This window comes from Petromyzon marinus, chromosome 74 (genome assembly GCF_048934315.1).
Source record: "Petromyzon marinus isolate PM22_M1 ecotype Great Lakes invasive population chromosome 74, UKy_Petmar_22M1.pri1.0, whole genome shotgun sequence".
Lineage (NCBI taxonomy): Eukaryota > Metazoa > Chordata > Hyperoartia > Petromyzontiformes > Petromyzontidae > Petromyzon > Petromyzon marinus.
This window is the reverse complement of record NC_133740.1, coordinates 9,979,719-9,997,525: the sequence shown is the minus strand read 5'-3', so window position 1 is coordinate 9,997,525 and position 17,807 is coordinate 9,979,719. Positions and strand designations below refer to the sequence as shown.

General features: G+C 53.6%; 2 protein-coding genes across 2 annotated transcripts in view; both read right to left on the bottom strand.

The window, feature by feature from the left end:
* Window positions 1-394: 394 nt before the first annotated feature.
* LOC142907104 (uncharacterized) lies at window positions 395-1,539 on the bottom strand. Its single transcript, XM_076056189.1, has 3 exons — window positions 1,516-1,539; window positions 1,118-1,397; window positions 395-1,029 (listed from the first exon to the last, which is right to left on the bottom strand). The coding sequence occupies exons 1-3, from the start codon at window positions 1,537-1,539 to the stop codon at window positions 395-397; spliced, it is 939 nt and encodes a 312-aa protein (XP_075912304.1).
* The window catches only part of LOC116957405 (intraflagellar transport protein 81 homolog), a 75,028-nt gene continuing 57,630 nt past the window's right edge, over window positions 410-17,807 (bottom strand). Inside the window, 5 exon segments of the mRNA XM_076056244.1 lie at window positions 410-2,817; window positions 10,679-10,724; window positions 12,772-12,857; window positions 14,512-14,583; window positions 15,920-16,006. Of these exon segments, the coding sequence (XP_075912359.1) occupies window positions 2,551-2,817; window positions 10,679-10,724; window positions 12,772-12,857; window positions 14,512-14,583; window positions 15,920-16,006 (558 nt within the window). The 3' untranslated portion in view covers window positions 410-2,550.

Below are 17,807 nucleotides of genomic sequence, written 5' to 3'. Positions count from 1 at the left end.
TAGTGTGTAGTGTATAGTGTAGTAGTGTATAGTGTAGTAGTTTATAGTGTAGTGTATAGTGTAGTGTATAGTGTAGTAGTGTAGTGTATAGTGTAGTAGTGTATAGTGTAGTAGTGTATAGTGTAGTGTATAGTGTAGTGTGTAGTGTATAGTGTAGTGTATAGTGTAGTGTATAGTAGTGTATAGTGTAATGTAGTGTATAGTGTAGTGTATAGTGTAGTGTATAGTGTAGTGTATAGTGTAGTGTATAGTGTAGTGTGTAGTGTATAGTGTAGTGTATAGTGTAGTGTAGTGTATAGTGTAGTGTATAGTGTAGTGTATAGTGTAGTGTATAGTGTAGTGTAGTGTATGTTGAACTTCTATCATGACGCACGCAGCCAACCGCGCCAACAAACTAAACAACAAGTACTTGTAAAGACATGGGTTTTTTATTTAGTATAGTGGTGTAGTGTATAGTGTAGTGTATAGTGTAGTAGTGTATAGTGTAGTGTAGTGTATAGTGTAGTAGTGTATAGTGTAGTAGTGTATAGTGTAGTGTGTAGTGTAGTGTATAGTGTAGTGTATAGTGTAGTAGTGTATAGTGTAGTGCATAGTGTAGTGTGTAGTGTATAGTGTAGTGTATAGTGTAGTGTATGGTAGTGTATAGTAGTGTAGCGTATAGTGTAGTGTATAGTAGTAGTGTAGTGTATAGTAGTGGTGTATAGTACTGGTGTATAGTGTAGTGTATAGTGTAGTGTATGGTAGTGTATAGTAGTGTAGCGTATAGTGTAGTGTATAGCGTAGTGTATAGTGTAGTGTATGGTAGTGTATAGTAGTAGTGTAGTGTATAGTAGTGGTAAATAGTAGTAGTGTATAGTTTAGTGTATAGTGTAGTGTATAGTGGTGTAGTGTATAGTGTAGTGTATAGCGTAGTGTATAGTGTATAGTGTAGTGTATAGTAGTGTATAGTAGGAGTGTATAGTGTAGTGTAGTGGTGTAGTGTATAGTGTAGTGTATAGTAGTAGTATATAGTGTAGTGTATAGTGTAGTAGTGTATAGTGTAGTAGTGTAGTGTATAGTGTAGTGTATAGCATAGTGTAGTGTATAGTGTAGTGTATAGCGTAGTGTATAGTGTAGTGTAGAGTGTAGTGTATAGCATAGTGTATAGTGTAGTGTATAGTGTAGTGTATAATGTAGTGTATAGTGTAGTGTGTAGTGTAGTGTATAGCATAGTGTATAGTGTAGTGTATAGTGTAGTGTATAGTGTAGTGTATAGTGTAGTGTATAGTGTAGTGTATAGTGTAGTGTATAGTGTAGTGTATAGTGTAGTGTATAGTAGTGAAGAGTGCAGTTTGAACGTTGAAGTTCTTTCGCACCGTATGTAGCCAACTGCGTTGATCGGAGGTGCGTGCATTTCCCTAACAGCTACACGTCGTGAAGACGGTGTGTCTTTACAGACTGCGTTCAATTTTAGTTACTTTCAAATGTAACACCGCTGGCCAGCGAGGGTCACGGATTGACTGACACGAAGCTCACACCAGGCGTGTGTGTGTGATACATACGTGTGGCGCGCGTGTGTGTGATACATACGTGTGGCGTGTGCGTGTGTGGCGTGTGTGTGTGTGTGTGATACACACGTGTGGTGCGTGTGTGTGTGATACACACGTGTGGTGCGTGTGTGTGTGATACATACGTGTGGTGTGTGTGTGTGATACATACGTGTGGTGTGTGTGTGTGATACACACGTGTGGTGTGTGTGTGTGTGATACACACGTGTGGTGCGTGTGTGTGTGATACACACGTGTGGTGTGTGTGTGTGTGATACATACGTGTGGCGTGTGTGTGTGTGATACACACGTGTGGTGCGTGCGTGTGTGATACACACGTGTGGTGCGTGTGTGTGTGATACACACGTGTGGTGCGTGTGTGTGTGATACACACGTGTGGTGCGTGTGTGATACACACGTGTGGTGCGTGTGTGTGTGATACACACGTGTGGTGCGTGTGTGTGTGATACACACGTGTGGTGCGTGTGTGTGTGATACACACGTGTGGTGCGTGTGTGTGTGATACACACGTGTGGTGTGTGTGTGTGTGATACACACGTGTGGTGCGTGTGTGTGTGATACACACGTGTGGTGCGTGTGTGTGTGATACACACGTGTGGTGCGTGTGTGTGTGATACATACGTGTGGTGTGTGTGTGTGTGATACACACGTGTGGTGCGTGTGTGTGTGTGATACACACGTGTGGTGCGTGTGTGTGTGTGATACACACGTGTGGTGCGTGTGTGTGTGTGATACACACGTGTGGTGTGTGTGTGTGTGATACACACGTGTGGTGCGTGTGTGTGTGATACACACGTGTGGTGTGTGTGTGTGTGATACATACGCGTGGCGTGTGTGTGATACATACGTGTGTGTGTGTGGCGTGTGTGTGTGTGTGATACATACGTGTGTGTGTGTGTGTGTGACACACGTGTATGTGTGCGTCACACGTGTGGTGTGTGTGTGTGTGTGACACACGGCGCAGCGCACCGCGTGCGGCACACCGCTCACAGCCGCCAGCCCGTCAGGACAGCACCAGCCTCTCCTCCTGCACCTCCCCCTGCACCGTCGTCACCGCCGCTCCCCTCCCGGCTTGCCGGTGCCCCGCCGCCGCCGCCGGCCCCGGCGGGGAGCGGCCCCGCCGGGGCTGCCGGGGGCTCGCCGCCACCACCACCGCCACCACCGCCTGCAGCTTGTGCAGCAGCAGGCGCTCGGCGTCGCGCCAGGCGCCCACCTGCTGCAGGCTGGGCACGTGGCTGTCACGCACGGAGCGCTGCAGCTCACGCAGTTTCTGGGGGGGGGGGAGGTGGGGGGGGGGAAGGTGGGGGGGGAGGTGGGGGGGGGGAGGTGGGGGGGGGAGGTGGGGGGGGGAGGTGGGGGGGGGAGGTGGGGGGGGAGGTGGGGGGGGGAGGTGGGGGGGGGAGGTGGGGGGGGAGGTGGGGGGAAGGAAGGTGGGGGGGGGGCGCACGTACACGGATCTTCTTGCGTGCTAATCAGAGGTGGTGATGGTGGTGATGATGGTGGTGGTGGTGGTGATGGTGGTGGTGATGATGGTGGTGGTAGTGATGGTGGTGATGGTGGTGGTAGTGATGGTAATGATGGTGGTGATGGTGGTGGTAGTGGTGGTGGTGATGGTGGTGGTGATGGCGGTGATGGTGGTGGTGGTGATGATGGTTGTGATGGTGGTGATGGTGGTGGTAGTGATGGTGGTGATGGCGGTGATGGTGGTGGTAGTGGTGGTGGTGATGATGGTGGTGGTGGTAGTGATGGTGGTGATGGTGGTGGTAGTGGTGGTGGTGATGGTGGTGGTGATGGCGGTGATGGTGGTGGTGGTGGTGGTGATGATGGTTGTGATGGTGGTGATGGTGGTGGTAGTGATGGTGGTGATGGCGGTGATGGTGGTGGTAGTGGTGGTGGTGATGATGGTGGTGGTAGTGATGGTGGTGATGGTGGTGGTAGTGGTGGTAGTGATGGTGGTGGTGATGATGGTGGTGATGGTGGTGGTGATGGTGGTGGTGGTAATGATGGTGGTGGTGGTGGTGATGGTGGTGGTGATGATGATGATGGTGGTGATGATGATGATGGTGGTGATGATGATGATGGTGGTGGTGTTAATGATGGTATGTGCGTTTAACACGTAGGCTTTCGCAACCAATATCATCCATAAGATAGGTTTTTAGGGTTACATCGCATAAATATCTAAATGTGTCGTTAAACCTGTCACCACCCAACAGAACGTGGCCAATTCGTTACTAGTACAGCACTAGTGTATAGTGTAGTGTATAGTGTAGTGTATAGTAGTGTATAGTGTAGTGTATAGTGTGTAGTGTAGTGTATAGTAGTGTGTAGTGTAGTGTATAGTGTAATGTATAGTGTAGTGTATAGTGTAGTGTGTAGTGTACAGTGTAGTGTATAGTGTAGTGTATAGTGTAGTATACTAGTACAGCACTAGTGTGCAGTGTAGTGTATAGTGTAGTATACTAGTACAGCACTAGTGTGTAGTGTATGGTGTAGTGTGTAGTGTATAGTGTATGGTGTAATGTGCAGTGTATAGTGTAGTGTGTAGTGTATGGTGTATAGTGTAGTGTATAGCGTAGTGTGTAGTGTGTAGTGTATAGTGTAGTGTATAATGTAGTGTATAGTAGTGTATAGTGTAGTGTATGGTGTAGTGTATAGTGTAGTGTATAGTGTAGTGTATAGTGTAGTGTATAGTAGTGTATAGTGTAGTGTATAGTGTAGTGTATAGTAGTGTATAGTGTAGCGTATAGTGTAGTGTATAGTGTAGTGTATAGTGTAGTGTGTAGTGTATAGTGTAGTGTAGTGTATAGTGTAGTGTATGGTGTAGTGTATAGTGTAGTGTACAGTGTAGTGTATAGTGTAGTGTATAATGTAGTGTACTAGTACAGCACTAGTGTGTAGTGTAGTGTATAGTGTAGTGTATAGTGTAGTGTATAGTGTAGTGTGTAGTGTATAGTAGTGTATAGTAGTGTAGTGTATAGTGTAGTGTATAATGTAGTGTATAGTGTAGTGTATAGTGTAGTGTATAATGTAGTGTACTAGTGCAGCACTAGTGTATAGTGTAGTGTATAGTGTAGTGTATAGTAGTGTAGTGTAGAGTGTAGTGTATAGTGTAGTGTATAGTGTAGTGTATAGTATAGTGTAGTGTATAGTGTAGTGTATAGTGTAGTGTATAGTGTAGTGTGTAGTAGTGTATAGTGTAGTGTATAGTGTAGTGTATAGTGTAGTGTATAATGTAGTGTACTAGTGCAGCACTAGTGTATAGTGTAGTGTATAGTGTAGTGTATAGTGTAGTGTATAGTAGTGTAGTGTAGAGTGTAGTGTATAGTGTAGTGTATAGTGTAGTGTATAGTGTAGTGTATAGTGTAGTATATAGTGTATAATGTAGTATACTCGTACAGCAACTACACCGGTTGTGTGTTGGAGAGCCAAGCCACAACATCTACAATCTGAGCACTGTCACGTATCGCCAGTAATTTACGACCGGCTTCATCAGGTGACAGCCAGATCTGTGGAGGAATCCTCCCGTTTCGTTACTTAAATAGATAGGGGGGGGGAGTAGCCGCGATGACGTCACTCCCTTCACGTGGTAGCCTCAAAGTGCACCTAGCCTGGCACAGGCGCTGTGGTGACGTCACCGCGGTGGTATTGGTGATGGTGGCGCGGTAAACGCGACGCTACGTCTGAGTCTCCCCTGTATCCGTTCCACTTCTGTCGTGCGTTTGTTGTTGTTGTTGTTGTTGTCGTTGTTGTAACATTGTGACCCCGTTTCCCCCCCGCCTCACTGGACATCTGTGTGAAGCAAAGAGCTTCATGGCTCATCGGATTTCTCCTCCTCCTCCTGTCGTCCAATTAATCATTCTGATGCTGTATATTTGGAGTTGGCGTGTCTCTCTCTCTCTCTCATCATCATCATCATCACGGTGGCTATGAGATGTTGACTACCTCGCCTGGTGTACAGGAGGTCGTGGGTTCGATCCCGACCCTGATGACACCTGCTGCTGTAGATTTGGAGTTGGCGTGTCTCTCTCTCTCATCACTCATCATCATCATCATCACGGTGGCTATGAGATGTTAACTACCTCGCCTGGTGTACAGGAGGTTGTGAGTTCGATCCCGACCCTGATGCCTGCTGCTGTATATTTGGGGTCTGCGTGTCTCTCTCTCTCTCATCATCATCATCACGGTGGCTATGAGATGTTAACCACCTCGCCTGGTGTACAGGAGGTTCGTGTGCCCCTATGAGTCTGTAGAATCGACGTCACCACGCGTTTTTGACCGTTGCTATAAATCCCCACGTGATGACGATGATGATGATGATGATGCGTCACTTTGTTGAGCTGTCGTTCGTGATAGCGCTGGGGTAGAGTCTCAAAAAAATAGCTACACAGCAGCTGAATGTGGCTTTACCTGTGAAAATACTTAATTTAAATTTAGTATGGGTCTCTATGGGTCTCTTATGAGTCTCTGGGTCTCTATGGGTATCTGTGCATTTCAATGAGCATGGGTCTCTATGTGTCTTGTGGGTCTATGGGTCTCTATGAGTCAACAGCAGCGGTCCCAAACCTTTTTGGGGTCAGCTTGTGGGCTTACTCATGTAGGCTACTAGGGGTTAGAGCTTGTGGGCTTACTCATGTAGGCTACTAGGGGTTAGAGCTTGTGGGCTTACTCATGTAGGCTACTAGGGGTTAGAGCTTGTGGGCTTACTCATGTAGGCTACTAGGGGTTAGAGCTTGTGGGCTTACTCATGTAGGCTACTAGGGGTTAGAGCTTGTGGGCTTACTCATGTAGGCTACTAGGGGTTAGAGCTTGTGGGCTTACTCATGTAGGCTACTAGGGGTTAGAGCTTGTGGGCTTACTCATGTAGGCTACTAGGGGTTAGAGCTTGTGGGCTTACTCATGTAGGCTACTAGGGGTTAGAGCTTGTGGGCTTACTCATGTAGGCTACAAGGGGTTAGAGCTTGTGGGCTTACTCATGTAGGCTACTAGGGGTTAGAGCTTGTGGGCTTACTCATGTAGGCTACTAGGGGTTAGAGCTTGTGGGCTTACTCATGTAGGCTACTAGGGGTTAGAGCTTGTGGGCTTACTCATTGTGGCTACTAGGGGTTAGAACTTGTGGGCTTATTCATGTAGGCTACTAGGGGTTAGCGCTTGTGGGCTTACTCATGTAGGCTACTAGGGGTTAGCTTCTGGGCTTACTCATTGTGGCTACTAGGGGTTAGAGCTTGTGGGCTAAATCATTGTGGCTACTAGGGGTTAGAGCTTGTGGGCTTACTCATGTAGGCTACTAGGGGTTAGAGCTTGTGGGCTTATTCATTGTGGCTACTAGGGGTTAGAGCTTGTGGGCTTACTCATGTAGGCTACTAGGGGTTAGAGCTTGTGGGCTTACTCATGTAGGCTACTAGGGGTTAGAGCTTGTGGGCTTACTCATGTAGGCTACTAGGGGTTAGAGCTTGTGGGCTTACTCATTGTGGCTACTAGGGGTTAGAGCTTGTGGGCTTACTCATGTAGGCTACTAGGGGTTAGAGCTTGTGGGCTTACTCATGTAGGCTACTAGGGGTTAGAGCTTGTGGGCTTACTCATGTAGGCTACAAGGGGTTAGAGCTTGTGGGCTTACTCATGTAGGCTACTAGGGGTTAGAGCTTGTGTGCTTACTCATGTAGGCTACTAGGGGTTAGAGCTTGTGGGCTTACTCATGTAGGCTACTAGGGGTTAGAGCTTGTGGGCTTACTCATTGTGGCTACTAGGGGTTAGAACTTGTGGGCTTATTCATGTAGGCTACTAGGGGTTAGCGCTTGTGGGCTTACTCATGTAGGCTACTAGGGGTTAGCTTGTGGGCTTACTCATTGTGGCTACTAGGGGTTAGAGCTTGTGGGCTAAATCATTGTGGCTACTAGGGGTTAGAGCTTGTGGGCTTACTCATGTAGGCTACTAGGGGTTAGAGCTTGTGGGCTTATTCATTGTGGCTACTAGGGGTTAGAGCTTGTGGGCTTACTCATGTAGGCTACTATGGGCCTAGCTTGTGGGCTTACTCATATAGGCTACTAGGGGTTAGAACTTGTGGGCTTACTCATTGTGGCTGCTAGGGGTTAGAGCTTGTGGGCTTACTCATGTAGGCTACTAGGGGTTAGAGCTTGTGGGCTTACTCATGTAGGCTACAAGGGGTTAGAGCTTGTGGGCTTACTCATGTAGGCTACTAGGGGTTAGAGCTTGTGGGCTTACTCATGTAGGCTACTAGGGGTTAGAGCTTGTGGGCTTACTCATGTAGGCTACTAGGGGTTAGAGCTTGTGGGCTTACTCATTGTGGCTACTAGGGGTTAGAACTTGTGGGCTTATTCATGTAGGCTACTAGGGGTTAGCGCTTGTGGGCTTACTCATGTAGGCTACAAGGGGTTAGCTTCTGGGCTTACTCATTGTGGCTACTAGGGGTTAGAGCTTGTGGGCTAAATCATTGTGGCTACTAGGGGTTAGAGCTTGTGGGCTTACTCATGTAGGCTACTAGGGGTTAGAGCTTGTGGGCTTATTCATTGTGGCTACTAGGGGTTAGAGCTTGTGGGCTTACTCATGTAGGCTACTAGGGGTTAGAGCTTGTGGGCTTACTCATGTAGGCTACTAGGGGTTAGAGCTTGTGGGCTTACTCATGTAGGCTACTAGGGGTTAGAGCTTGTGGGCTTACTCATTGTGGCTACTAGGGGTTAGAGCTTGTGGGCTTACTCATGTAGGCTACTAGGGGTTAGAGCTTGTGGGCTTACTCATGTAGGCTACTAGGGGTTAGAGCTTGTGGGCTTACTCATGTAGGCTACTAGGGGTTAGAGGTTGTGGGCTTACTCATGTAGGCTACTAGGGGTTAGAGCTTGTGGGCTTACTCATGTAGGCTACTAGGGGTTATAGCTTGTGGGCTTACTCATTGTGGCTACGAGGGGTTAGAGCTTGTGGGCTTACTCATTGTGGCTACTGGGGATTAGAGCTTGTGGGCTTACTCGTGTAGGCTACTAGGGGTTAGAGCTTGTGGGCTTACTCATGTAGGCTACTAGGGGTTAGAGCTTGTGGGCTTACTCATGTAGGCTACTAGGGGCCTAGCTTGTGGGCTTACTCATGTAGGCTACTGGGGATTAGAGCTTGTGGGCTTATTCATGTAGGCTACTAGGGGTTAGAGCTTGTGGGCTTACTCATGTAGGCTACTAGGGGTTAGAGCTTGTGGGCTTACTCATGTAGGCTACTAGGGGTTAGAGCTTGTGGGCTTACTCATGTAGGCTACTAGGGGCCTAGCTTGTGGGCTTACTCATGTAGGCTACTAGGGGTTAGAGCTTGTGGGCTTATTCATGTAGGCTACTAGGGGTTAGAGCTTGTGGGCTTACTCATGTAGGCTACTAGGGGTTAGAGCTTGTGGGCTTACTCATGTAGAGGCTGCTAGGGGTTAGAGCTTGTGGGCTTACTCATGTAGAGGCTACTAGGGGTTAGAGCTTGTGGGCTTACTCATGTAGGCTATTAGGGGTTAGAGCTTGTGGGCTTACTCATGTAGGCTACTAGGGGTTAGAGCTTGTGGGCTTACTCATGTAGGCTACTAGGGGTTAGAGCTTGTGGGCTTATTCATGTAGGCTACTAGGGGTTAGAGCTTGTGGGCTTACTCATGTAGAGGCTACTAGGGGTTAGAGCTTGTGGGCTTACTCATGTAGAGGCTGCTAGGGGTTAGAGCTTGTGGGCTTACTCATGTAGAGGCTACTAGGGGTTAGAGCTTGTGGGCTTACTCATGTAGGCTACTAGGGGTTAGAGCTTGTGGGCTTACTCATGTAGGCTACTAGGGGCCTAGCTTGTGGGCTTACTCATGTAGGCTACTGGGGATTAGAGCTTGTGGGCTTATTCATGTAGGCTACTAGGGGTTAGAGCTTGTGGGCTTACTCATGTAGGCTACTAGGGGTTAGAGCTTGTGGGCTTACTCATGTAGGCTACTAGGGGTTAGAGCTTGTGGGCTTACTCATGTAGGCTGCTAGGGGTTAGAGCTTGTGGGCTTACTCATGTAGAGGCTACTAGGGGTTAGAGCTTGTGGGCTTACTCATGTAGGCTACTAGGGGTTAGAGCTTGTGGGCTTACTCATGTAGGCTACTAGGGGCCTAGCTTGTGGGCTTACTCATGTAGGCTACTGGGGATTAGAGCTTGTGGGCTTATTCATGTAGGCTACTAGGGGTTAGAGCTTGTGGGCTTACTCATGTAGGCTACTAGGGGTTAGAGCTTGTGGGCTTACTCATGTAGGCTACTAGGGGCCTAGCTTGTGGGCTTACTCATGTAGGCTACTAGGGGCCTAGCTTGTGGGCTTACTCATGTAGGTTACTAGGGGTTAGAGCTTGTGGGCTTACTCATGTAGGCTACTAGGGGCCTAGCTTGTGGGCTTGCCAACACCACGTGACTGAGACGAGTTGCGCGGTGCGGGAACGAGGCGCGGATGGAAGTGGTGAATCATTAAATAATGGGGCGCGGGGCCACGTGATCGGACTCTCCGCTCTCACCTCCTGCTGCTTGTGCGGCCCGGTTCCCAATGACGACGACGGAAACTGATTGGTCCACACCAAGGGACGGCTTTCCTTTGGTGTGGACCAATCAGCTTCAAGGACAATGCCCAATACGTTATCATGGCAATGTTTTTTGTTCGCATTTTGACTGCAGGTATTGTGGGTTAATGCAGTAACACGAATCCTTGTAAACAAAAATAAAGGTTTCAGTTTAGTTGCCAGAAAAAAGGAGGTCCAATGATGTAAAATAAAAAAAAGTTCCGCTCCTGGTTTCCTTGGCAGAAAGAACAACAATTCCCGACGCTTGGCGCGTTGCGAACGAAACGTGGCGATCTCGTCGCGTCTAATCACCAAAAGAATCCACGGGCAGCGATTCCTGCAGTCGCGGAAGATTCAAATCAAGAGTTCACGTCTGAGCTGACGGCGCCTGTCCCCGGACAGGCTGACGCGGCGTAGCTACGCGGGGAATCTTTAGCGTTGTGCGTGCGTGTGTGTGCGTGTGTGTGTGCGTGTGTGTGTGCGTGCGTGTGCATGCGTGTGCGTGTGTGTGCGTGTGTGTGTGTGTGTGCGTGTGTGTGTGCGTGTGTGCGTGCGTGCGTGGCAAGGCAGCGTCAGCGTGGATCATACCTTGCCCACGTTTTCCTGTTCCAGGATGAGTTTGTTGTACTGCTCACTGCGTGCAGACACGCGCACACACACACCACCGCCAAAGACCCCCCCCGCGCGTAGCATTAACCGACTGTCGGGGCAAGTGCTGTTAGTAGCGAGCAGCAGCAGCAGCAGCTATGAAGGCTACCGGGAACTGTGGCACACACAGAGGGGGTGGGTGGCCAGCGCCATCACCACCACCACCACCACCACCACGCCCGGCCGCCTTTGTCTCCCCCAGTGGCGATGTTTACTACATACACAGCAGCGGGTAACTCACTTGAGGCTGAGTCGACCTAGGGGAGGCCCAGGGACCGGTTCAGATAATCGTCGCCGGTGGCATTGGCCGTGAGCGGGAATCGAACTCGGTTCGCCGGGTTCGTAGTTAGCGCAGCGTGGCGCTAACTGCAGCGCCACCGCTCCTCAGTTTTTAATTTAAACATGTGAAAATGGTCACCGAGCGAAAACGGCCAGCAATAAACAGCACCACTATCATTGCACTTGGGAGGAAGCCTCCTCAACTCGCTCACAACACCACTCACCACAACACTCACCCATCACCCACACACTACTCACCCACCACTCACCGCACCACTCACCGCACCACTCACCCACCACCCACCACAACACTCACCGCACCACTCACCCACCACTCACCGCACCACTCACCGCACCACTCACCACACCACTCACCACAACACTCACCCATCATCCACCCACTACTCACCCACCACTAAACCGCACCACTCACCGCACCACTCACCGCACCACTCACCACACCACTCACCCACTACCCACCACACCACTCACCGCACCACTCACCACACCACCCACCTACCACTCACCACACCACTCACCGCACCACTCACCACACCACTCACCACACCACTCACCCACCACCCACCACACCACTCACCGCACCACTCACCCACCACCCATCTACCACTCACCGCACCACTCACCGCACCACTCACCACTCACCCACCACCCACCACACCACTCACCACACCACTCACCACACCACTCACCCACCACCCACCACACCACTCACCGCACCACTCACCCACCACCCATCTACCACTCACCGCACCACTCACCGCACCACTCACCACTCACCACACCACTCACCGCACCACTCACCACACCACTCACCGCACCACTCACCGCACCACTCACCGCACCACTCACCACTCACCACACCACTCACTCACCACCCACCACTCATCACACCACTCACCACTCACCACACCAGCCACCACACACCACAGCACCACCCACCGCTCACCACACCAGCCACCGCGCACCCACGAACCCACCGCTCACTACCGCACCAGCCACCGCTCCAGCCACCGACCCACCACCCACCGCTCACCCACCACCCACTGCTCACCGCACCACTCACCCATCACTCACTACTCACCACACCATTCACCGCACCACCCACCGCTCACCCACCACCCACTGCTCACCGCACCAGCCACCGACCCACCACCCACCGCTCACCACTCACCAGACCACTCACCACACCACTCACCCACCACTCACCACTCACCACACCACTCACCAAAGCACCACACCAGCCACCGCTCACCCACCACCCACTGCTCACCGCTCCAGCCACCCACCCACCACCCACCGCTCACCCACCACCCACTGCTCACCACACCACTCACTACAGCACCACACCAGCCACCGCTCACCCACCACCCACTGCTCACCGCTCCAGCCACCCACCCACCACCCACCGCTCACCCACCACCCACTGCTCACCGCTCCAGCCACCCACCCACCACCCACCGCTCACCCACCACCCACTGCTCACCACACCACTCACCACAGCACCACACCAGCCACCGACCCACCACCCACTGCTCACCGCACCAGCCACCGCTCACCCACCACCCACCGCTCACCCACCACCCACTGCTCACCACACCACTCACCACACCACTCACCACACCACCCACTGCTCACCCACCACCCACCCACCACCCACTGCTCACCGCACCAGCCACCCACCCACCACCCACCCACCACCCACCCACCACCCACCCACCGCACCGCACGCTCACCGGAGCGCCCTCTTGCGCTCGTGCGGGTCAGGCGAGACGTAGGCTCGCATCTCCACCCCGGCCCTGTCCAGCAGCACCTGCACCATCTGTGGACGTGGACGCACACACAAGACAAAGGTCCCCCGTGTAGCCTTAACAGACTGTAGGGGCAAGTGCTGTTAGCGAGCGCCTATGAAGGCCGGCACGGCACACGAGGGGGTGGGTGGCCAGCACCACGCCCGGCCGCCTTTGTCTCCCCAGTGGCGATGTTTACTACGCAACGCATTAGGTACTCATTTGAGGCTGAGTCGACCTAGGGGAGGCCCGGGACAGGTTCAGATAATCGTCACCGGTGGTGTTGGCCGTGAGCGGGAATCGAACTCGGGTGGTGATTGTGGCGGTGGTGATGATTGTGGTGCTGGTGGTGATTGTGGTGCTGATGGTGATGGTGGCGATGGTGGTGGTGATTGTGGTATTGGTGCTGGTGGTGATTGTGGTGCTGCTGGTGGTGATTGTCGTGGTGATTGTGGTGCTGGTGGTGATGGTGGTGATGGTAGTGCTGGCAGTGAGGGTGGTGAGGGTGGCGGTGAGCGTGGTGTGAGGGTGGTGAGGGTGGCTGTGAGGGTGGCGGTGAGGGTGGTGAGGGTGGCGGTGAGGGTGGCGGTGAGGGCGGTGGTGAGGGTGGCTGTGACGGTGGCGGTGAGGGTGGTGAGGGTGGCGGTGAGGGTGGTGGTGAGGGTGGCGGTGAGGGTGGCGGTGATGGTGGTGAGGGTGGCGGTGAGGGTGGTGGTGAGGGTGGCGGTGATGGTGGTGGTGAGGGCGGTGAGCGTGGTGTGAGGGTGGTGAGGGTGGCGGTGAGGGTGGTGAGGGTGGCTGTGACGGTGACGGTGAGGGCGGTGAGGGTGGCGGTGAGGGTGGCTGTGACGGTGGCGATGAGGGTGGCGGTGAGGGTGGTGAGGGTGGCGGTGAGGGTGGTGAGGGTGGCGGTGAGGGTGGCGGTGAGGGTGGTGAGGGTGGCGGTGAGGGTGGCGGTGAGGGTGGTGAGGGTGGTGAGCGTGGTGGTGAGCGTGGTGGTGAGCGTGGCGGTGAGAGTGGTGGTGAGCGTGGTGGTGAGCGTGGCGGTGAGCGTGGCGGTGAGAGTGGTGGTGAGCGTGGTGGTGAGCGTGGCGGTGAGAGTGGCGGTGAGCGTGGTGGTGAGCGTGGTGGTGAGCGTGGTGGTGAGGGTGGTGGTGGTGAGTGTGGTGGTGAGCGTGGTGGTGAGCGTGGTGGTGAGTGTGGTGGTGAGCGTGGTGGTGAGTGTGGTGGTAAGCGTGGTGGTGAGCGTGGTGGTGAGCGTGGTGGTGAGCGTGGTGGTGAGCGTGGTGGTGAGTGTGGTGGTGAGGGTGGCGGTGAGCGTGGTGGTGAGTGTGGTGGTGAGCGTGGTGGTGAGGGTGGAGGTGAGCGTGGTGGTGAGCGTGGTGGTGAGCGTGGTGGTGAGCGTGGTGGTGAGCGTGGTGGTGAGGGTGGAGGTGAGCGTGGTGGTGAGCGTGGTGGTGAGTGTGGTGGTGAGCGTGGTGGTGAGCGTGGTGGTGAGCGTGGTGGTGAGCGTGGTGGTGAGTGTGGTGGTGAGTGTGGTGGTGAGCGTGGTGGTGAGTGTGGTGGTGAGTGTGGTGGTGAGCATGGTGGTGAGTGTGGTGGTGAGTGTGGTGGTGAGCGTGGTGGTGAGTGTGGTGGTGAGTGTGGTGGTGAGCGTGGTGGTGAGCGTGGTGGTGAGCGTGGTACCTGGCTCTGCTGTTTAGAGAAGTGGTAATGGCACTCCGACAGCCGAATCTCCTCACGCAGTGCACGCACCTCCTGCACAGACAAAGGTCCCCCGTGTAGCCTTAACAGACTGTAGGGGCAAGTGCTGTTAGCGAGCAGCAGCCCCTACGAAGGCCGGAACGGCGCACGAGGGGGTGGGTGGCCAACACCACGCCCGGCCGCCTTTGTCTCCCCAGTGGCGATGATGACTGCACACCGCTACACCAGGTACTCATTTGAGGCTGAGTCGACCTAGGGGAGGCCCAGGGACCGGTTCAGATAATCGTCACCGGTGGTGTTGGCCGTGAGCCGGGAATCGAACTCGGGTCGCCGGGTTAGGAGCACAGCGTAGCGCTAACCACTACACTACCGCACACAAGACACACACACACACAAGACACACACACACAGTGACACACACACACACATATACACACACACATACAGCGACACATACAGCGACACACACAGTGACACACACACACTTGACACACGTACAACAACAACAACAACAACCGCCATTCGCCACTAAGTGGCGGCGACGTCACCACGGCGCCTGTGCCAGGCTAGGTGCACTTTAAGGCCACGTGGAGTGTCCAACGCCCACTGGCAGGAGGTCACGGGGCAGACCCTGCAGGTGCCACGGGTCGACTGACTGAGATGACTGGCTGATGCACCACCTGTGCCCCCTACTGTGACAAAACACACACACGCACGCACGCGCACACGCACGCGTACACACAGACACATGCACGCGACACACACACACGCACGCACGCGACACACACACACGCACTCACGCACGCGTACACACTCACACACTCACGCGTACACACACACTCACACACTCACGCGTACACACTCACACACTCACGCGTACACACACACTCACACACTCACGCGTACACACTCACACACTCACGCGTACACACACACTCACACACTCACGCGTACACACACACTCACACACTCACGCGTACACACTCACACACTCACGCGTACACACACACTCACACACTCACGCGTACACACACACACTCATGCGTACACACACACACGCACGCGTACACACACACGCACGCGTACACACACACACGCACTCACGCACGCGTACACACACACACACTCACGTACACGTACACACACACTCACGCGTACACACACACACACACTCACGCGTACACACACACACACTCACGCGTACACACACACACTCACATGTACACACACACACTCATGCGTACACACACACACACGCACGCGTACACACACACACACGCACTCACACACACACACACGCGTACACACACACACACGCACTCACACACACACGTACACACACACACACTCACGCTCACTTACTCGCTCGCCTGCTCTGCAGGGACCTCACCTGCTCCAGCTGGGAGCGGTTGCCCTCCAGGCCGGCAGCGCAGATCTCGTACTGAGACTTCCTACGCTCGTACTCCTCACCCAGCTCCTGCACACCGTGGCACACGTGACACACCGTGACACACGTGACACACCGTGACACACGTGACACACCGTGACACACGTGACACACCGTGGCACACCGTGACACAAGTGACACACCGTGACACACGTGACACACCGTGACACACCGTGACACACGTGACACACCGTGACACACGTGACACACCGTGACACACGTGACACACCGTGACACACACGTGACACACGTGACACACCGTGACACACGTGACACACCATGGCACACCGTGACACACCGTGACACACGTGACACACCGTGACACACCGTGACACACGTGACACACCGTGACACACCGTGACACACGTGACACACCGTGACACACCGTGACACACCGTGGCACACGTGACACACGTGACACACCGTGACACACGTGACACACCGTGACACACCGTGACACACGTGACACACCGTGACACACCGTGGCACACGTGACACACCGTGGCACACGTGACACACGTGACACACCGTGACACACGTGACACACCGTGACACACACACCGTGACACACACACCGTGACACACGTGACACACGTGACACACCGTGACACACCGTGACACACCGTGACACACGTGACACACGTGACACACCGTGACACACCGTGACACAAGTGACACACCGTGACACACGTGACACACCGTGACACACGTGACACACCGTGACACACGTGACACACGTGACACACGTGACACACGTGACACACCGTGACACACGTGACACACCGTGACATACCGTGACACACGTGACACACCGTGACACACGTGACACACCGTGGCACACGTGACACACCGTGACACACGTGACACACCGTGACACACGTGACACACCGTGACACACGTGACACACGTGACACACGTGACACACGTGACACACCGTGACACACCGTGACACACCGTGACACACGTGACACACCGTGACACACGTGACACACCGTGACACACGTGACACACGTGACACACCGTGACACACGTGACACACCGTGACACACGTGACACACGTGACACACCGTGGCACACGTGACATACCGTGACACACGTGACACACCGTGACACACGTGACACACCGTGGCACACGTGACACACCGTGACACACCGTGACACACCGTGACACACGTGACACACCGTGGCACACGTGACACACCGTGGCACACGTGGCACACCGTGACACACCGTGGCACACCGTGACACACCGTGGCACACGTGACACACCGTGACACACGTGACACACCGTGGCACACCGTGGCACACCGTGACACACCGTGACACACGTGACACACCGTGACACACGTGACACACGTGACACACCGTGGCACACGTGACACACCGTGACACACCGTGACACACCGTGACACAAGTGACACACCGTGACACACGTGACACACCGTGACACACGTGACACACCGTGACACACGTGACACACGTGACACACGTGACACACGTGACACACCGTGACACACGTGACACACCGTGACACACGTGACACACCGTGACACACCGTGGCACACCGTGACACACCGTGGCACACGTGACACACCGTGACACACGTGACACACCGTGACACACGTGACACATCGTGACACACGTGACACACGTGACACACCGTGACACACGTGACACACCGTGACACACCGTGACACACCGTGACACACGTGACACACGTGACACACCGTGACACACGTGACACACCGTGACACACGTGACACACGTGACACACCGTGGCACACGTGACATACCGTGACACACGTGACACACCGTGACACACGTGACACAC

Bases quoted from the DNA above. Each gene is read 5' to 3' on its own strand.
- LOC142907104 (XM_076056189.1), bottom strand. From the start codon at position 1,539: ATGTATCACACACACACGCCTGGT. The intron at 1,398-1,515 runs GTGAGCTTCGTG...TGTAGCTGTTAG, and splicing joins ATCACACACACACGCCTGGT to GGAAATGCACGCACCTCCGA. The intron at 1,030-1,117 runs ACTACACTATAC...ACACTATACACT, and splicing joins TGCTATACACTACACTCTAC to ACTACACTATACACTACACT.